A 22,680-nucleotide genomic window follows, 5' to 3' on the forward strand; every position below is an offset into this window, starting at 1 on the left:
CAGATGAATACAAATACACAATATATATGATAAATCGACAGCAAGGCAGTTGCATGGAGATTGAATTCGCATAGAGAATGAATTTGCAGGGAGAATGAATTGAGCTGGCGAGCCTCCTGCAAAAGTAGAGACCCCCATGATTCACTTTTTTGTACCCGGGGGAGCTAGACGGCTGTACGAGTGAAAACTGTAATTTAGAAAATGATTTGCTGTTTACACACAGATGAGAGGGAGAAGTATTAAATAACTGGGTGGCTGAATGGCAAGAGAGAGGAACAAACATAGACTGATAAACTAATTAAGGAGATAACTGTTGATACTAAAAGTTTCAGGAGAACCACATCTATTCAAACGTGATAAAGTTAGTCTATAGCCACGGCAGCAGCTTTGTGAGGATGTGTGCTCAGCTACAGCAAGGCTTTCAGCTAAAATGCTCATATTAACATTGCTAAAATGGTGTTACGCTACAATGTTTCTCATCTTACTTCAATATGTTAACATGTTAACATTTGCTAAAGAGCAAAAGTACAGCTGAGACTAAAGGAAACAGTATTTGTTCAATAACTTGGGAATCAAACATAGACTGTATATGAAAGATGGATATTAGTGTCTGCATCTGCCATCAAGTAGCATGTGTGTTTTTAAACCATATCAATGACCTCAGGAAACACTTTATTGGTCTCACTTGCTATTTTCAAATCTTATTTGATACAATAAAGTTTGTTTTGTAAAATGATGGACCCATTTTAAGTAAAATACATGAGATAGAAGGGTATGCATTACAGTGTGGCTACCTTGTGATTGACATATGCTAACCTATGAGCAGACAGTGTCCTGTTTTCTCAGTTAGATACACCCAGGGTGTGATTTTTGTTTTCTGCTCACCTGCAGGGCGTCACGCTCTTGTACAAACATTAGCAAATCTTTGGACAGGGAGAGAGGAAGCTGGTTCCACCTATTAACATCAGCAGCAAACTTTTGGAGTTTTGGTTCTGACTCAATAAATGTGTGAAAATAAGCCTGCTCTGTAATGTGCTGGTCACAGGTTTTAAGTGTGAATGATAGTCAGGTCAGGGTTGGTCTGTCTGCACAGAAGATTGGTCGATTATAGCATCTCCAGCAAAACTTCCAAACTGTGCATATCATTTTTTTTTTCAGAACAGCCCTTCATAGGCAGGCATTCTAACAGCAGGATGCCAGTGACAACAGCCCAAGCGCATAACTGCAATTCAACAAGTTTAATAAGAACATTCAGAATTCAAGTTTGTAGGAAATTATGATGTAATTGATTAGGCAACTGCTTTACAGTCAGCAAGAATATTTATAGGATAAACACCATGTTGAAACAGCAGTGGAATAACAAAAAGATCCAGATCAACTTCCCCGTCCTAAAAGTGCTAAAAGTGAAAGTCAGATATGTTTTAGACACAATGTTCAGAATTAAACTGTACTAACAACCAGAACTGCCAACCTGATGGTACCGGTCAAGGTAAAGTCAGCAGGATTTGTGCTCTGGGCCTCATGAAAATATGTATGAAGTTTTAATAAGTCCAACTGTTGCTGAGCTATTTCAGTCTAGCCCAAATAGACCAGGCAAGCTGCCCTGCAATCCTCAGAGTCAGAGACCTAACATCGATGAAAATATCCAAATATATAGTTAGTTTGTGTGAGGAAGAAGAACATAACAAAAGGCTGAAGTTGTGAACACAAGTGAAAGAAAAATCCTGGTGGAAACAATAAAATTCAGGAATTTTGTTGAAAACAAAGTGTGGGAAAGAGTAAAGAAACTAATGAAACATGAGTGAAAGCAAAAAGATGGCATCATCAGGGCTCCCTGTAGCAAACATAAACAACAGAAGGAGTAAACAGATGGACAAAAAGGAGAGGGGTGTTTTTCAAATGAGCAGCACACGCTGAAGTCTTATCCAACGTTATGTTCATCCAAAAGAGCATAAGACTCGGATAACATACGTCTGGTCCAGCAGTAACTGTAAGCCAATCACTCTGATCCAGAGAGGTAACACACCCAATCCCATGATGTAGCTGCTGGAAGGGGAACTCGGTGCATGTTTGTGTGTCTGTTTCAAATTTCTCTTCGTCTCTGTGTGCACAGTGTTATCGTTTGGGTTTTTCCCCTTTGTTTTAGATACTTATCTTCTTTCTGAGTATCCGTGTGTGTCTTGAACTTTATTTGGCAAGTGTCCATCCTTAAAATTTCACTCCATTAAGATCTGCTCAGCAAAATGAGGCTCTCATCTGACAATAGGGAAGAAAATTCCCCCCAATCTTCATCCCTTGTGTGGCTATTTCAAAATGTTTTGTTTTAAATTGTGAATAGATGCATGCCTTCTTCCACTAGTTTGTCCAAGCAGACACCTCTCAAGCATAATCAGTCTTGATTATGGTCAAACTACGAATGTTTACACTTTAATGAGCACTGAGTCCTGTCATTAAAGTAAAGCGAAAGCCTTCCCACACAGCATGTTTACTAGAGTAATTCAGAAGTCTCTTTGTGAGATAAAATGCTGAACGTGTTTCAAAACAAGGACCTGCTCATTAGTGATGTTCTGAGTGTCTCCACTGCTCTATGGGTTTTATTCTAAAGCACTGCACTTAACTGTTCTTGCTGGAGTTCCCCTGGCTTGATAGAGACAGTAAAAGTTGAGCAATAATCTGTAAAATCTGACACCATTCAACTCACATACACCCGCAGTCATACACTCCCTCAGACCTCTACGGATAAAAAATAAATCGCGTATATTATTTTTATGACAAGGAGTAATGGGAACACACACACCTAGCTGGACAACGCATGGAAGTGCTGTTGAAGAAAGTCCCTGGTTTGCAGATGGACCAGGCATGCTAACGCGAACACACCTACAGACACCACATGTGCCAGAAGATTCTCAGGAAAATCTGTACTTTCACAGCATCTCTTTTTTTTTCATGCTAGCTGGCAGGTTTAACTACATTCAGAGAGGATTTTGAGTCCACGAAGCAAAGTCATTTCATGATATAGTCATGGTTGCACTGTTGGAGAAATGTGGGCAGCAGCATATTGCACCTCAGGCACCAATTAGTGGCTATATTAGCAAAATGCCACTATGGAAAGCGCAGGGACATTTTATAGGATGCAGTGCTCATTCAAGAGTATATGCCTTATGGGTGGCTCTAACATTAGGCAATGCAAAAATGTCTTGAACTGTACAGTATGATGCATTTCCAGTTTTCATTTCTTGTTAATAAGGAATAAAAGAAGACAGTAAGAAAAGAGAAGTGGGTGTTGTGAGACTGTTGCCGGAACACTGTCAGCACTGTTTACACAAGAAAAATGAGTTTAATGAAGGATTTCTACATCTTCATAGAAATCTTGCGTTCTCAAAACCTGTTAAGCATGCAATAAGTAGACACATTTTTCCTCCTACTCTATAACTTCTCAGGTAATTAGTATGCATTTCCACAAGTTTGGTGTAATTGCTTCCTTTGTGGACGGACTGTTAACCGTCTGTGTGAGGATGAGTGTGTAGGTTTATCTAATGTTTTTCTACCTCTATTTGGAGCATTGTAATCTCCTCCTCCAGTTTCCTCTTGAGGAGTACATCTTTCTTCTTCAGGTCTATCTTCCTCTTCTCCTCATTAATCGCTAACTCCAAGTCTCTCATGTCCTTCTCCAGGGCCTCCAGAATCGAGTTTCTTTTAGTGATAGCTGCCTCCTGGATGTTCACCTTCTCATAGTAGTTACACAAAATCTCTTCATGTTCCAGGAGCTGGATTCCTCTGTAGATTTGAGAAGTGCATATAGTATATACGAGCTTTAGGTCAATATGCAAGCATTCGGGTAGCCATTACTTGAGCTTTAAGCTATGAACATACAGGAAGTTGCGCCGCTGTATGGCAGTTTTGTGATTCTTGTTTATTTCCAGCAGAGTCTCCTGCTGATGGCTGATCATTTGTGTGAGCTTCATTAGTTCCAGTTTGTTGTCCTCACACTCCTGATTTATCCGGCACTGCTTCCCGGCAGCCTACAACAAGTCAGAGAGAAAGAGAAAGTAATAAGCATGTTCACAGCATCAGAAACAAGATCGGTACAAAGCACTTAATGACCCTCAGAAAAGTCTGTTCTAATTTTTTTTTTTTTTAATGGTCAGTGGGGTTCAGTGCGACAGAACTTTGGACGTATCAGATTTAATACAGTACATTTTATGTATTCATTCTTTTAAAGTATTTCTTCCATGTTTGCCCTTTCCTTAGATACTTGTGTTGTCCTTTAGTGTGATGGAGAGAAATGCAGAACAGGCCATGGTCAAGCACAGACCATTTAGTCAGTGTCCTCGAAACATTCGCAAGAAGAGGAAGTTTAAAAAGGAGAAAACACCAGGAACTCAAGAAAACGGCTGGAATGTTTGACTTTTGGAAGTGACGGGACAAGCTGGCAAAATGAAGCTAAATAACAGGTGGTGCACACAATTGGAGCGAAATCTAACAAAAACAAACAGGGAAGACCAGAACAAAGACCAGAAGTAAGACTAACCGAAAAGCTAAAAAACCCCAGGTCATTTTTAAAAGCACATCACTGTTATCCACTGGTCATCACTCATCAAACTCAAAGCCAGCTCTGCGATGAAGGTTTTTTGGGCCAGAGGTATCACAAAACACAGACGTGATTTTATGTTTTTAACTGAAACTTGGTTGGACCAAAGTAACAGTGGAGCTGTTCTCATCGAGACGACCCCTCCTAACTACAGTTTTATCAGTGAGGCCAGGGTGAGCAGGAGAGGAGGAGGGGTTGCGGTCTTATTTAATGAATCATTTCAATGTAAGCAGCTATCTCCTGGAAGTTTTCAGTCTTTTGAATATGTGGCTTTACAGCTGAAGGCCCCATCCAAAGTTGTGTTTCTTAATGTTTACAGGCCTCCCAAATACTGCACAGACTTTTTTAATGACCTCAGTGAACTGCTGTCTGTGATCTGTGTTGATTTCCACTGTGTAATTATTGTTGGGGATTTTAACATCCATGTCGACAACCCTCAGGACAAAGGGACTAAAGACCTGAGTAACACTCTGGGCAACTTTGGGCTGACTCAGCATGTAACAGAGGCCACACATAATAGAGGACACACTCTTGACCTACTGATCTCCAAGGGCCTGAGCAAAGAGAGTGTAGGAAAGCTGAGCGCAGATGGAGAAAAACAAATCTCCAGGTTCATTATGACATCTATAAAGAGAAACTTCACAATTATAATTTACAACTGAGGAGTGCAAGAAGGTCCTACTTCTCTGACATCATCACTAAAAACAGCCATAATGCTCGGGTCTTATTTTCTACAGTTGACAGGCTAACAAACCCTCCTGTGCCAGTAGCAGCTGAACTTCATTCGACCATGGCCTGCAATGACTTTGCCAAATTCTTCACAGAAAAAATCCAAAAGATTAGACAAGCAATTGGTACATCAACAGCAGATCCAGAATATGTACTGTGTTCACCGAAAAACTGTTTAAACACCATCAAACAGTTTCACCCTATTAACAGCAAAGACCTGAAGACATCTTAGGTCAACTGAACTCCTCCTCTTGCTGTTTAGATGTCCTGCCAACAAGTTTTTTCAAAAAGGTCTCAAAGACTTTAGAGTCAGACCTGTTACAGATCGTCAACTTTTCTTTAATGTCAGGTGTGTTTCCGGAACCACTAAAAACTGCTGTAATCAAACCTATACTGAAAAAGGACAATCTTGACAAGACACAAATGAACAACTACAGGCCGATCTCAAATCTCCCACTTTTAAGTAAGATCATTGAAAAAGCAGTTTCTCAACAGTTCAATTACTTCTTAAAACAGAATAACTGCTATGATGCCTTCCAGTCAGGTTTTAGACAGAACCACAGCACTGAAACCGCTCTGACCAAAGTGTTTAATGACATATGTCTGAATACAGACAGTGGAAAAATGTCAGTCTTAGTTTTACTGGATCTCAGTGCAGCATTTGACACAGTTGACCACCACAACATATTACTCAAACAACTGGAGAACTGGGCAGGTCTTTCAGGAACTGTACTAAACTGGTTCAAAACATACTTAGAAAACAGGAAATACTTTGTATCAATAGGTAACTTCACATCCGAGCAGACAAGTATCACATGTGGAGTTCCCCAAGGTTCCATCTTGGGACCCCCTCTGTTTAACATTTACATGCTCCCACTGGCACAGATTATAAAGAACAACAAAATAAACTATCATAGCTATGCAGATGACACACAAATATATATCACAATGTCACCAAGAGACCGAGGCCCTGTACAGACTCTTGGTAAATGCATTTAGGAAATTAATGACTGGTTGTGCCACAATTTTCTCCAGCTAAACAAAAACAAAACTGAAGTAATAGTCTTTGGCGCCAAAGAAAAACGATTACAGGTCACCAGAGAACTTCAATCTATACATCTAAAAACCACAAACCAGGCGAGAAATCTGGGTGTAGTGATGGATGCAGACCTAAACTTAGAAAAACACATTAAGACAATAACAAAGTCAGCTTACTATCACCTCAAGAATATATCAAGGATAAAAGATCTGATGTCTCAACAGGACCTGGAAAAACTAGTCCATGCATTCATCTTTAGTAGGCTTGATTACTGTAACAGCATCTTTACAGGTCTACCTAAAAAATCAGTCAGACAACTACAGCTCATTCAGAACTCTGCTGCTCGAGTCCTCACTAAGACCAAAAAAGTGGACCACATCAGTCCAGCTCTGAGGTCCTTACACTGGCTGCCTGTCCGTCAGAGGATAGACTTTAAAGTTCTGATGCTGGTCTATAAAGCTCTGAATGGTTTAGGACCAAAATACATCAGTGACCTCCTGACCCAGTATGAACCTTCCAGATCCCTCAGGTCATCTGGATCCGGTCTTTTATCAGTTCCCAGAGTCAGAACCAAACACGGAGAAGCTACATTCAGCTTTTATGCTCCATATATCTGGAACAAACTCCCAGAAAGCCTCAGATCAGCTGAAACACTCAGTTTATTTAAATCCAGGTTGAAGACTCACCTGTTCTCAGCTGCATTTAAATAAAGCACCAAATCCACACTTTTAAGCTTAAATTTCAAAACTAACATTTTAACTACTGATTTTATCTATTTCTGATTTTATCTGTTTTGATTTTATATACTGTTTTGTTTGTTTGTTAATTAGTTTGTTTGATTGTTTTAATCAATTTTAAATCATGCTTTTTATTTGTTTTTGTTTCTAATGTCTCTGTAAAGCACTTTGAATCACCTTGTTGTTGAATTGTACTATACAAAAAAACTTGCCTTGCCTTGCCTAGCACTGAAAGAATCCTGAATCTAAATCTGTGGGAGAATTCTTCAACAGCAAAGATGGTACAAGTATAACATCCAGGAGAGGAACCTTCTTAAAATGTCATTTGGGTAATCAAAGTCAGGAATCTTTTCACGTTTTTTGTGGGCAGGGATAGCTCAGTAGGTAGAGTGGTCGCCCCATGATCGGAAGGTTGGGGTTCGAATCCGCTGAACGGCTACCCTGACCTACCCCTGAGCTAGGTACTGTCCGTAACCCTTCACCGAGTTTTTTTGATTCCTCAGAGGCAGCCGATGGAAGACAAAACACTGCTCCCTAGACCATTTAACACTTTATTTCACTTTCACAATACTTCTAGAAGGGAGATGCGTCCTGCAAGACACGTTGCCGTGGATCTCAAAATGGTGACGGGCACCTGACAGTTTTATTACCAGGAACCTTTTCTAGTCTAAACAACAGCATTTCAGTAAGTTTCCACTACAAGTTTCCACTACTATCTACTGCTCTACAGGCAAACATGGGTGAGAGTCTACGACTGAAGGACACCTATTCTAATGCCTTTATTATTCAGGGCTGTGTCCACTTAACACTACACTATATGATTATATGGCAGTTTGATTAATATGAGATTAATATATGGCACAGTAATAAAGCACTTCAGGTAAGATCATTCTAACAACAGTGATAAACAAAAAAAACCCCACACGTTTTACTATAAAATGCTACCAATGAGTTCACCCCTGTCTTATTTGTGTCTGTACACAACTTTGGATGTCTCGCAGCTCATTTAATGTTTGTTTAAACTGTCTAAATTGTGATACTGCCATACTGCAAAGGGTGTGTGTGTGTCTGTGAACCTTGGAAATGTCATTGCGTAGCTTGTCCCTTGTTTTCGAAGTATTAGAGATCTTCATACGAGCCTTTGAGAGTCCTCTGAAATAGGCGTATATAAAGGGAAAAAGATAATAATTACACACAGAAACTCAATAAAACATAACTCGTTGCACACAGCTTGACATTTTAACTGCTATTATAGTATTTGGTTATGACCACATATCCTAAACACACCTGTCCTTGTTGATGGCAATGGTTCGCTGGATTTCCGATTCATTTTCCAGGACCTTAATCTGCTCCGTCAATTCTGTGATCGTCTGTGAGGCCATCTGTTTCAGCTTGACATACTTTTTCTTCTCTTCCATAACCATATCGGACAGCTTAGAGTACTGTAATATTCTGACGAGGTAACAAAACACAGATTAGTAATGAACACATTATTTATCTACAACACAAACTCCCAATCCAGAACAACTTCTTTACATGTTACACTAATGCTTTGTATTTATACTTCTTAGACTTTTAGGTCTATGTGCGCTTGCTAAATAAACTATGGACAGAAATTTTGTCATCAACAGATGCTATACTCCTAACAGAGTAATCTTAATATCAGTGACTCATATTCATTACAAGTGATCAGTGGATCACAAAATTATGAAAGAACCAAAGTCTCACAGGGTTTAAAATGCATCTAAGACGTGTGTGCTGTGACGAACGACGGCTAAATGTGAGAACAGAGAGGAGATACACTGTCTGATTCCATGTCAAGTGCAACCACTTCAAACTGAACTCTGCTGCTTTGACCTTAATGAATGCATTGTTTAAAAATCTGCTTTTATACTGGGTGGTGCTTTATGCATTAGTCTGTGTCTGAACACTGAAGTATGACCAATTAGAAAGAAATGGTTTTCTACCAAGACAACATGCACAGATGTCTGAATTAATTGTGGCTGCAGATATTTTGCAGCTCAGAGGAGCCAAACATATAACATGGAATCAATTATCAGTCGTGAAAAATGGTTATATTAAAGGAATATTTCACTGAAAACCAAAATCTACATACTTGGTGTGAGTTTTGTGCTTTTGGAGACGGATATTTGCTTTAGTTAAATGGAAGTAAATGGCACTTAAAATGTCAAATTTATCCAAAACCCTTGTGGCTCGTGAATATGTGAGAGGACATGAACATTAACAGAGTCTTCCTCTGCTGAGTTGTAATGTTATCTAGCATTGTGATCCTTTTGGAGAAACACAAAGCTAGAAATAGGTAAGAACTCAAAGCATACAGAAAACTCGAATAGAGCCTGTTTTTCAGCTACTGAAGATAAAACAGAGAGAGGCCCACAAACAAGCAGTAAAGTCCTAGCATAGTATCTCGAGGGAGGAAACCACATCTGGTGATGTCCATGGATTCTAGACTTCAGGCAGTCACTGCAAAAGTTCTGATATTTAAATTCATGCTACTTCATCCAATTACGGATGAAAAGATGGATGGATAGAGCAAAATGAGGTACACACATCAAGGATTTTGCATCGGGAAATAAAAATGTAATAAAATGCTTTTATTTCAGAGAGAGAGCCAGACAGAGACAGTAACAACAGTTTATTTCTTTAATAAACTGTTGTTATACAGTTTATTTCTGAAATTAACAACATAATTAACAACACTATAACATCGTTAAAAAAAACAAAACAGGTGCACCTGCGCTGTAGCATAGTGTTGAGCTTGTTATGGTCCATGATGATCAGGTCTTTTTCTTTGAGCTCGTGCTGGATGCGCTCGTTCAGTTGCTGTTGGAAGATTTAACATGGAACAGCATCATCATCTGCTGTGTGTATGCACGTGTGTGTGTTTGTGCCAGATATCAAACTTCCCTTGTGCCTTTAAAATAGCTTCCATTTTTAAACTGTAAGTAAATGAAGGATAAACAAAAATTCAAATGACTGATCTAACAGTCTTTGTTTTCTTTGCAATTTTTATTTTTAAGAATTTCTCATTTATTTTCGAGCTGGTTGCTGTTGATCCAGGATTTTCTTATGTACTAATTAAGAAAGAGTCGGTGAATCTTTTATTAATTAAAAAAAAAAAACGTAATAATTTATAAAATGTTTTTTCCTCAATCCCAATATCCCCAATATTATTAATGTAGAAGACAGATGCGCTCTTGCTCGCTGGTTTCTCGACTGTCATGCTAACATCCCAAAGTATCTAAAATACAAACCCACTGATTCTCACACAAGTCTAGTTGAACTGCTCTGTGTCTGCATAAATGATTATATTATGCACTAAAATGCACTAATGATGACATAAAATGTAAATAAATCGGTGTGCATGTCTGTGGGTTTAAACTTCACCTCGACCCTGAGCAGTTCACGGTGCTTCTGGCCTCTCTCCTCTGCTTTGATTTGCGTTAAACATCTCAGGTTATGGACCTCCTCTCTGAGGCGGTTTGAGTCACTGAGCAGCTCCTGAATGACCCGATACTGCTGCTTTCTCTCGCTTTCCTCTTCAGCCGCCAATAGCTGTTTGGGAACAATTTAGGAGCCCTTTACAGTTTAAAAACACCTTAAAAACATTAAAAACCGAATGATATTATGGATCCCCGGGGCGATCACTGGAATCAATTTTCTCTTATTGTGTGTCATGAACAAAATATGTAAACAGAAATCTCATTTTGTCCCTCATTTCTTGAAATTAAGATACAAAGACATGAAAAACGACTTAGTGAGAACTTTAATAGTAAAAGTGCAAGACCCAGAAAGTGGAAAAAGCCTGAGATGTTTATTAAAACTAACTAATATTATAGCATATTATAATTAATATTATCACTCCCAGAGTAAATATGAAAATTTCTTTGATTGTTCATACTGTAGCAACCATTTGTGAATAGCAGAAATTACTCGTGTAGTTTTTTTGTCTGTTTTTTCTGTATTTAAACACTATTTATTATTTATTGTTCTACTTTTTCCTTTTTCTAATATATCTCCAATTCTCCAAAAGTTGATTCTGTTCATCTGGACGTAGCGTTTTGTGGGAGAAACGTTTCAGTGGGCTGGTTTCAGTCATTATGCAAATGTGCTGTTTATAAGATTTGGGGAAACCTGCAGTCAGCTGAGACTGAAGAAGTCACTTGGATGAGTGACGAAACCTTTCTCCCACAAAACGCATTGAGAATGCATCAAGATATCTCCAATTTGCTTTTTCTTGCTCACACTTATTCTTGCTATAATGTGAATTTCCCCAGTGTCAGATTAATAAAGTCTATGTGGTATTTAAAGCATATCTTTTGATAGGCTGGAGACGTATCCAGGGTATACGCAGCCTCTCGCCCTACTCCAGCTCAAACTGCGACCCTGAATTCAATGAGCAGAAGAAAACGGATCGATGGTTGGCCCTTACATGCCCACCTGCTTTTCAAAGCTGACTTTGAGAGCATCAACCTCTTTCTGAAGTTCCATCCTTTGCTGAAAGCTGGCTTCTGTTTTGGGGACAGCATCTAACTGAAAATTCAGAAAATGAGAGTTTTCTTTCAGTATAAATTGGCAAGTATCCTTTGAATTGGGTTCAAATGCAATGTTCTTCAGACCACAGTGTAAAGAAAAAAAAACACCATGAGGATTGAGTCCTAATCTTCCTACACCCAATATCTAATCCGGGCAGTGAATATTCAATCCCACAAAAAGGCTTACTAAAAAACAAACACAACAGTGTTAGATTATTTGATCTTATAACAGCGTCTCGTTTTTAGCAGTTTGATCTCCGCAGCCGCATATTTTATAAAAGTTTGGAGGGAGAAGAAGACTACATCAGTAAGTTCAAGTACTTCAAAAAAGATAATGCAATACCATAATTAAATTTCATCTGCATACATAAAGCAATAAATATTCATTATTAGCCCTCTTGCTGGGTAAAGTTTGAGCACAACAGTATGACAATATTAAACCCATCAATCACATCGCGTTCGATTTAAATGTGATGAATTTCTGTGGTAAAACCACAGACTCCTCCAAACAGTTCAGTTTCATTACGTGCGGCTGTTCGTGTGAGCTATTCTTGATTAGCAAACTGAGTGAATCATAATGTTCAGAAGCGTTGTTTCCTTGTTTCCTCAATGTGCAAATTCCCAGATGTGTCATATTGATTTCCTTTCATGCCATTATGTCCTTTTGAGATGTGCTGATGCATTTCCAATCAGCCGCTTGTTCCTCTTCCTTCCACTTTCTCGTTAAAAAATGCGCACATCAGAAAAATGACAGGAAGCTTGGTCTAATATAAATCAACAATTTATGTGACAATACAACACCTGTGTCAAAGCCTGGAAAATGTTCCAAATCTGTTGTTAACTCCAGTGAGAAGATGAAGAGAATCTATACAGTACTGTGAAGCTTTTAAGTCGCAATTACAGGTGTTACATGTACAAAGGAACCACAGCAATCACACTGGACACTTTAACTGCTTCACCATGTCTTCATGTGAAAGCAACATTTCACAGATCACCTTTGCCTTTAACTTCTCGTAGATATTCCGCATGTGTTCGAGCTGCTCCGTGGCTGCGGTCAATGCGTGCTCCATCCTGTTCAGGGCTTGCATCTGCCTGAGGATAAAAAACAGGCCCCTTTTAAATATTTCATTATCATGACACCGACTCTCCAACACTAAAATCTATTGTTTCACATCTAGCTAATTATAAAGCGCTGCATATGGTTTGCTGTCAAATATGATGGTTTTGAACTGTGTTTGAAATGCAGCTAAAGACTCACCTCTTGTTAAACAGCTGTTAGACTTTAAAACATTTGCACACTGATGCAGAAAAACTGTAAAACTACACCTGCCACTGCTCAAAATGATGTATTTTTTATACTTAAAGGATCTTTACTAGGGGTGCAACGATACTCGTATCGGTATTGAACCGTTCGATACAGTGCTTTCGGTTCGGTATGCATATGTATGAACAATACAAAATTTGTAATTTATTTTATCAACTTTTCTTCTGACGATGCTGTCTGTGTTGAGCGCTCAGTGAATCTGCGTTCGACTACTCCGCCTAGGCTGCACTGTAGAGCGCAGATCCACTGAGCCTTCAACACAGACAGCATTGTCAGAAGGAAGAGCGCAGGGCAAGCTAGCGAGACAGAAGTTAAGCTCTCCTTGCAACATGGCAAATTGAACCTCCCCCACACTCATTCAGATCTGGCGTTTGGAATTATTTTGGTTTTCATGTGATGTATGACCCTGAAGTTAAGCGCGTCATGGAGTAAAGTAAAACAGTATGTTGGATGTGCCACACAATGCTCAATTACATGGGTGGGAACTAGTGGCAGTTAGCTCGTTAACGTGTTGGCCGTCCAGCCCCACGCAGGGGTAGCTCGTTAACGGAGATTTGCCGTGTTGTGGCGTTAACGTCATCTCAACGAGATTAACGCTGACAGCACTAGTGGGAACACAACGAATATGACTGCACATTTACTCCGACATCATCCTAGTGCAAAGACAAGTGGAAGCAGACAAAAACAACAAGCATGCATGCTACAAACTTTACCCGAGTCATTTAGACAGCCGTTAGCACATGATTCTCCTTATGGGGACCTGATATGTTTAATATTGTGGCGAGCTCAGACAAGGAGGAGACGGAGGTATCGTTTGGTCTTGCTTCCCGTGAGCTAGCCAGGGAGCACAGCCGTTTATTGACATCTGCAGAAGAACACTGCTAACTGCTCAGCGCGGCAACCGCACAGCAACAACAACACACAGAGCGCCCTCTGACCTCGGAAGGACACACCGTCGCAGTGAGAAGGCGTCACCCGTCACTATGGCAACATAAACAAAACATAACTGTACAAACAGAACCCCGAACAGCCCTGACCCGCTACACAGCCTCCACCTAAGGGGTCAGTCGTCCCCGACGACCCCATTGCCCCACACAAAGTCCTGCACATGTCCAGGTGCCTTCTTTTGGCGCACCGGCCGGTCACGACCGACGGGGGAAAAGTCACTCGGGTCAGAACATGGGGTGCCACCATCATCCCATTTCTGACACCAATGTGGCGAGCTCAGACAACGAGGAGACGGAGGTGTCGTTTGGTCTTCCTTCCCGTGAGCTAGCCAGGGAGCACAGCCGTTTATTGACATCTGCAGAAGAACACTGCCGCTAGCTAACTGCTCAGCGCGGCAACCGCACAGCAACAACAACAACACACAAGGCGCCCTCTGACCCCGGAAGGACACACCATCGCAGCGGGAGGGCGTCACCCGTCACTATGGCAACATAAACAAAACATAACTGTACAAACAGAACCCCGAACAGCCCTGACCCGCTACAATATGCTGCTGAGAATATAGCCCAGAAGAAGCGTATAGTATAGCTTTTATTTTGGAAAGATCCATTTCTCTGTAATAAACTCTCTTTTCCAAAGATGAGTGATTCCTCAATCAGATACAGGTATTACCGCGCCAGATCCGCGGCCCCGAACCGTAGTAAGGAAACCTCTGGCAGTTACTTGAAGGTTCCGTAACTGACTCGTAGCCGGCAACAGCTTACTATACAGGTCAACTCCGCTAGCAAAAAGATCGAAGGAGGCGTAGGAAACTGCTTCACCGAACTTTATTTCTTCTCTAAGGCACGAACACCGCGTACAGTGGGCTGAAACAGTTTACTCACAGCGAGCATCGCCGACACAACTCTGGCTGTCAAGGGAGTTATTATATTCCTTTTATTTATTTTCTTTTCGTCTCTTCTGTAGCTAACCGTTACTTTTCCCCTGCTCCGCTCTCTCTCTTCACACACACACACACCAGGCAGTCCCGCTACACACATCCCGAATACATTTCCCATCAGGCTTCATCCTTAAAGGGCCATGCCTGTAACACAGGGCTTGCAAAATCGCTAGCCCGACGTCCCGGGACTAGCGATTTTTCCAGTCGTACTACCAAAATCTATCTCTGCCCTGCCCGTCGGGCTATTGTAGGAAGGAAAAATATATGTCAATGCTTTTGCATTCTTTCGGAATGTAGCTGGGCAATTATGTCATTGCCATCGGTGAGCCACTGTCAATATGTGACATATTCAAATCGCGTTTGAATTTGCGCTTGTTTTTTGCTTTCACTTTACAAATGTCCAGGTGCCTTCTTTTGGCGCACCGGCCGGTCACGACCGGCGGGGGAAAAGTCACTCGGGTCAGAACATGGGGTGCCACCATCATCCCACTTCTGACACCAATGTGGCGAGCTCAGACAAGGAGGAGACGGAGGTGTCGTTTGGTCTTGCTTCCCGTGAGCTAGCCAGGGAGCACAGCCGTTTATTGACATCTGCAGAAGAACACTGCCGCTAGCTAACTGCTCAGCGCGGCAACCGCACAGCAACAACAACAACAACAACACACAAGGCGCCCTCTGACCCCGGAAGGACACACCATCGCAGCGGGAGGGCGTCACCCGTCACTATGGCAACATAAACAAAACATAACTGTACAAACAGAACCCCGAACAGCCCTGACCCGCTACAATATGCTGCTGAGAATATAGCCCAGAAGAAGCGTATAGTATAGCTTTTATTTTGGAAAGAGCCATTTCTCTGTAATAAACTCTCTTTTCCAAAGATGAGTGATTCCTCAATCAGATACAGGTGTTACCGCGCCAGATCCGCGGCCCCGAACCGTAGTAAGGAAACCTCTGGCAGTTACTTGAAGGTTCCGTAACTGACTCGTAGCCGGCAACAGCTTACTATACAGGTCAACTCCGCTAGCAAAAAGATCGAAGGAGGCGTAGGAAACTGCTTCACCGAACTTTATTTCTTCTCTAAGGCATGAACACCGCATACAGTGGGCTGAAACAGTTTACTCACAGCGAGCATCGCCGACACAACTCTGGCTGTCGAGGGACTTATTATATTCCTTTTATTTATTTTCTTTTCGTCTCTTCTGTAGCTAACCGTTACTTTTCCCCTGCTCCGCTCTCTCTCTTCACACACACACACACACACACACACACACACACACACACACACACACACACACACACACACACACACACCAGGCAGTCCCGCTACACACATCCCGAATACATTTCCCATCAGGCTTCATCCTTAAAGGGCCATGCCTGTAACACAGGGCTTGCAAAATCGCTAGCCCGACGTCCCGGGGCTAGCGATTTTTCCAGTCGTACTACCAAAATCTATCTCTGCCCTGCCCGTCGGGCTATTGTAGGAAGGAACAATATATGTCAATGCTTTTGCATTCTTTCGGAAATGTAGCTGGGTAATCATGTCATTGCCATCGGTGAGCCACTGTCAATATGTGACATATTCAAATCGTGTTTGAATTTGCGCTTGTTTTTTGCTTTCACTTTGCAATCGTGCGAACTGTGTATAGAGAGCGACAGTACTGATTGGCGAGTGATGATAATTTGCGCACCAATTCCTCTGACATCGTCTTATCAATCGTTAGCTTACTATGCAAACATGACAAGTGAAATCTCCCGCAGCAAGCTTAAACATGTGAGAGGTTGATCGCGCAGAGAATCGCTGACCGTTATATTTTAGTTCTGCTGAGCCAAATAAGAGAGGTCAGGGTGAAGAAGTGACAGCCAAAGAAAAGCTTACCACAAAACGGAAAAGTTATGACAAATCAGACTATAAGGCAAAAAGAAAGTGCAGCTTTATGGTTTCATGGACAAAAGAATTTCTGTGGCTGCAATATGACGAGCTATATAACCGGGGCTGCACATAAGTGGTCCGCAGGTGCGCATTCGCTGTCAAAAAAAAACAAAAAACAACGTGCACAAGATATGAAGTTGCAACGCCTATTTGCATACATAAGATTTTCTGGAGGAGGATAGACATTTGTTTAAAACTCTTAAAGATGTCGAAGAAGCTCCTTTAAGCAATTACTTTGGTGTTCCTGCAGCTCCAAAGAAATGTCAGAAGGAGTCCGAACCACAAAAGAAGCGCGTATTCTCAGAAAAGTGGTTGCAGGAGGTGAGCTGGCTTCAAACAAATGATGAACGCACAGAGATGTGGTGCAGAATGTGCCGTGAAAATCCCACTCTAGCGGACAAAAACAGTGCTTTTTATATAGACGCAATCGCGCGTTGCAACTTCTTACCTGGTGCGCCTCTTTTATTTTGACAGCGAATGCGCACATGCGGACCACTTATGTGCACCCGTGTAAATAACATAATGTTCTGCCGGGTGTGTTGTTGGTTTTCTCTCGATTTCTGAGTCGACAAGCGCCTTTGTTACTGGGACCAGTCATTTTAAGAAAGGCCCCATTAGAAGCCATGAGAAATGCAAGAAATGCATTATTGCTCAGTCTGCAATATCTTTCCCAGAACAAACACCAATTGCAAATAACATACTAAAAATAAACCTGAAAAATCTGTTTAGAACAGCGTACTATGTTGCAAAGAGTGAACTACCACTGGCAAAATTTAGCAGTCTTTGCAAACTTCAAAAAGCAAATGGCCTAGATCTTGGTTCCACTTGTCTCTTACCCGTGACTTCAGCGGAAATTTCAAATTCAGGATCTGACACAGACTGATTCATGTCCTACACAGTTCTTACAAGTTCATAGAAATTTCTGTTCAATTAGAACCAAGTATTTGAGTTGATGATTGTAATTTTTATACAATGTTGTAATTTGTTTTTCAACAATTTTTTGATTAATGTTTTGTTTCCTTTACAATATTATACATTAAAGTATAATATTGTAAAGGAAACAAAACATCAATCAAAAAATTGCTCTCTTTTTTATTCGGGCTACTTACATTTATTTTGGGCTACCAAAAACTGAAGAGTCCCTGCCCGAAGGGCTACCAGGGATTTTGAAATTTTGAGAGCCCTGAGATATATTTATTATTTTTTTTATTACTTTTGTTTCAGCAACATTAAATTTAAAAACTGTACTTTTGAGTTAAAATATATATTTATAATTTTAATAAATGACAAATTAAAAAGGCATGAACATTTTTTTGTATCGAAAAAATATCGAACCGTGACACCAAAGTATCGAACCACACTGAAAAAAAGGGACTGGCCATCTCTTGGATTTATGTAAGCATCTTGCATGTATTTAACACAATTGCCTCATGTTTTAAAGATAAATGTAACTGTTAGGTATTTTAGTACCATGGTAGCATTTACTGGATATTGTTTTATAGTGACATTATACAGGAAAACTCTGTCATTCAATAAGGCCCCTTTGTTTTAGTTATTTTTCTCTTTGACCCAAGAATTGATGTGTGAGAATCACAGGCTGGTACAAGGTTGAAATACCACAGAGATCACTCCCTCAGCTACATTAGTTTCTTAATCTTTTAGACGCCTGTTGAAGGCCAAATGGTTTGTTTCAGATTTCACTAATGAAAGAACTCTTTGTTTTGTGCCTTGAAAATATGTCGCTGAGATAATCACAATTGTAGCTGAACTAATAAACTACACAAAGGATGCTTCTTCACCCATGGGCAGGAAGACGCTCCCTTATCTTGGTCTGTACTGGTTTAAACTGATAATCTGCTGTCTCATGAATTTTACCCTCTATATAAACTGTTGTACTTGTGAATAAAGTTGAGTCAATTTGGGAAGACAACCTGAAGCAGTCTCTGTTTTCTTGTTCTCCCAAGCTGCTCCCGAGCTCGTACTAACACGCTGAATGGCATGCTTGAATATTGCTTGAGAATATATTTGACTGTGTTACAGACTAAGGGACATTCTCTGCTGATAGGTGAAGGTACATTCTCTGCTGATAGACGTCCACGCCTCGGAGGAAGCCGATCCACGGAGTAGGCCCTGGAAACCGTTTCCTTCAGTAACTATATAGTGTAAAAACTACATGATATGCAGAAAGGGTGTATTAAATTGTTCATATCATGTTCAGGTGAAGTAAGTCAATAAGATAGCAACGTTAAATCTCGTGAAACCACGCGTGATTTCATCTCGCGGGCTTTGGATCGTGGTTTAAAAAATGCATCCATCTCAGTCAAGTCGAGCAGCCAACTCTACGTTTTTTGGTATGTCTTGATTATTTGAATTAATGTTTACCATATTTCAGCCAAATGTAGTTAAACGTCTAGAGTGCCGCCATGTAACATGCTAAAAAAGAGCCGTTAGCTTATTTGCTGTTTTATCTGTTGTCAAAGAATTGGCGCTTTTTCATTTGAATTTGTCTTTGGCACAAGAGCCGTAATATCACATTAAACCTAATTACGAGGCACTCACAACATAATTTGGTTTTCTGTGTGAATAGATTTGCCAACTGACTCTTCAGTTACATTGTGTATTTACTGCACCGTGGTGTTAGTGAGATTTTGGACATTGAACAGCTTTAGCTAATATCATCAGTGGCATTATGCTAGCTTACATCCCTACCCTTCCTGCCCTCACCTGCTGTCCTTTTGTTTTTGTTTTTTTTTGCTGCACATTGAGAGATTACCTCTATTCTGCATTTCACCAGGAGTCAGCTGATGGATTGTGGGTTCAAGGTGTTATGGTAAGAAAGTATATTCTATTTTCGCTTAAGGTTTCTGTAACTTAATTATAATAGGTTTTTTATAATTATTAGGTGCATGCATACTCAAATAGACCACCCTATTAATACAACTGAGAAATCCAAAATCTGCCATAGGTTTAACCTGTATGTATTGTCAGAAAGGTGATTACTGGACTCACATTAATGCACACTTGAACTAAAATGAGGTTGTAACTTGTGGGTTCTTGGGTTGCAAATCAGAAATAAACATCTTTGGATTTTTTTAATCCCATAAGATCTGGAAACACAGTTTTTATTCAACAAAACATTACTGATTAACCAAGCACAGTGCCTGCTGTTATTTCAAAATAATTTTATGTCATTTTAGATTAAATGCAGCATTCCAGTGCATCCCAACCTTGCCTTTACAGTCAAGGTTTCTGACGGAGCTGAGTTTCTCTCTGACAGTCTGCTGAAAGTGTTTGGGGGAACAGGGCACAAAGCTAAAGGATGTAGCTGCCATGATGACAGTAAGAACTTTAAAATTCTTTAACTACAAAGTGTATATGTATTGCATTAGGTCAGTAAAAGATTTTTATGCTGCATCCATTGAAACAGTCAACTATTACCCGTGAGTACTGATTCCACCGAAAGGATGCCATAATTTTCGTTATGCATTTACTGGCCCACTGAGAAAAATTTATCTTTTTAAAAAAATAAATGTTCTGGAAACTATATATCCATAAAGTTGATGTCAAACAGGAACTTTTGATATTTCTTTGTAGATGCTGGTGTTGCATGTTGACTGGTTTAAGTTTTTGTCTGGGATCATTTTCTTCTGTGCTACTGAAAAGTTCACAAATCTGTTTTCTTTGTTATAATACTTTAGGATGACATTAATGCTCAAAGGGAGTCTCATCAAAGTGCTCCGCATCTGTGTGAAAGACAATTGCAACATCTTGGTGCAGGAGTTCATGGTGAGTGTTTTATGAGTAGATTGTGGCTTTGCAACATTTAAAAATGCATTTAGTTATCCACTTGATCCTCATTGGACTGGTTAGGACCAGTAGTCCTCTTTAATAATTTGAAGTTCACATGAGGCCTGGTAGCGAACTCGGCCGCCCCCCCTTGAGGCCCCACCCCCTTATATTAGGGGTCACATCAGTGTGAAAAAACTTTAAATTTGTCATTCTAGTGAACAAAGGAAAATCCCACCAATATTTACATTAGCTTTTGTTTGGAAAAAAAAAAGACCAACAGCTAACCAAATTGTGGGGCTGAAAGTCTAAATTCTAACATCTTCTGAGTGACATAACCTGGATTTCTGATGGGCCGGTGTCTTTCTAACAAAAACTAATGTAAAGCATTTGAAATTATTATGTTTTTCACTCTGTCTTAGAAACTCTGTTAGACCATGAATGGCAGCATGGCAGGCAACTCTTTGGCTATAGCTATTTACTATGTTGCTTGCATTGGTTTAAATTACTCTAACATTAGAACTGGTAGATTCAAAAGAGATGAGTTTAAAAAGGAATCTTAAAGAAATGTTTTGTGTTTAACCAGGACTTGACTGCGGCCACTGCACAGATTGAGAAAACCACAATGAACATCTGTCTCCAGAGGATGCACCAGGCAATGACTTTTCTGATGTTGGCATCATCATCGAGGGTATAGTAGTTCTTCAAGATCTGGATAACGTGACCTTTGCAGTAGCCATGCTGTTTGGACCTTTTTTATTCCTTCAATATGAGTTACCCATCACAACTCTGCTACACTTTTGAGGTGATTCAAAGGGTGGTAATGGAGTTGGATGCAACTCAGCTCTCAAGAAAAACTCACAACTAAGACAAAACTGCTCCTGCAAGGAAAGCTCACTGTTATGCATGCAAGCTGATCAGCTCTAGGTGAGAGGACATTTAAATCTCACACTTGTTCTGCTGCATTTTTGAAGCTCAATTCCAGGAACAGATCGCAGGGTTCATTTTTATATACTCTGCAACTGCCATGAGGACGAGCCGTTTTTCTTGTTGTTGTTTGTTTTTCCTTTTGCTCTGTACAGCATTTTGGCAGCATTTTTAAATTTCTCTTTGTATTTTTTCTTTCTTTTACTAGTGAAGAGATGTAGCATGAACAGTTATGCAGTCTAAATATCCCATATGGGTCGTGTGAAATGGTATTTTCAGTTTCATTCAGTTGAAGTAAAGAACGTTGAATATTTCTAAGTGTGCTGTTTTGAACCAAGATGTCACAGTATGATCAGTGCTGTAATTTTTGACAGTCACTGTATCAATGTTATTTTTGCATCTCTTGAATAAAGGTTTTGACCTGCAAGTGCTAATTTCTTTAGTTATTGGGGTAAAATGGGTAATGTTAATAGGAAGGTGTTTGCCAATTCAGTAACCTAATTTAATGTTAATGGAAACTAACATTACCTCAAATTGTTTAGTTATAATTGTTGTTTAACTGAATCTTGACGTCAGAGGCCTTAAATAGAATGTTTTGATTTGTTCTTTCCCAACATTTTTCAAAAGAAAGAGTCTAATTTCTTTGCTGTGATTGATTCCAGAGAACACGGAAGAACTGACATTATTTAACTGTTGATTTATGTAGATTCAGTGGAGGAGTAATGTCAGTTTAATTCTTTACCTACTGTCAATGCAGTGAAATTAGACATTTTGTTTTGAAAGGTTACTGGTGGATGCCAGCAACCATCTTGGAAGAGAACAATACAATCTGTTATAAGGCCTCCATTTGAAAATTGTGTATTTGATACTAGAATATAATAGCAAAATGTAATTTGAAGATAACATGTAGCATTTAAGTGACCAAGTAGTATTGGGTAAAAGTTATTGAATCGTGTTGGGATAAAGTGAGAAAATTGTGAAGGATTAAAATATTTCAAGAGCTCAAATTACTTCATCAAAACATGTTTAAGTCACATTTTATCAACACAAATTGCACAGGTTTATTGAACATGAATAAATTGTGTTAATTTAACTCAATTGTTTAAGTTGCTGCCAAAGCAAAACATCTGTGTGCAACAAATGTCCACCATTGAATTAAGTAAATCC

General features: G+C 39.9%; 1 protein-coding gene across 1 annotated transcript in view; it reads right to left on the reverse strand.

Annotated features, from left to right (window-relative positions):
* The window catches only part of ccdc146 (coiled-coil domain containing 146), a 47,325-nt gene that overhangs the window by 15,767 nt on the left and 8,878 nt on the right, over nt 1-22,680 (reverse strand). Inside the window, exons 9-16 of the mRNA XM_085376128.1 lie at nt 12,648-12,744; nt 11,558-11,650; nt 10,505-10,672; nt 9,852-9,940; nt 8,384-8,548; nt 8,173-8,248; nt 3,874-4,022; nt 3,549-3,777 (exon numbers count right to left, since the gene is read on the reverse strand). Coding sequence (XP_085232254.1) covers nt 3,549-3,777; nt 3,874-4,022; nt 8,173-8,248; nt 8,384-8,548; nt 9,852-9,940; nt 10,505-10,672; nt 11,558-11,650; nt 12,648-12,744 — 1,066 coding nt within the window. The remainder of the gene's footprint in view (nt 1-3,548; nt 3,778-3,873; nt 4,023-8,172; nt 8,249-8,383; nt 8,549-9,851; nt 9,941-10,504; nt 10,673-11,557; nt 11,651-12,647; nt 12,745-22,680) is intronic.

Source organism: Diplotaxodon limnothrissa, linkage group LG17, assembly GCF_057381915.1.
Source record: "Diplotaxodon limnothrissa isolate DT_005_m linkage group LG17, D_limnothrissa_male_GT1.1, whole genome shotgun sequence".
Taxonomy (NCBI): Eukaryota; Metazoa; Chordata; class Actinopteri; order Cichliformes; family Cichlidae; genus Diplotaxodon; species Diplotaxodon limnothrissa.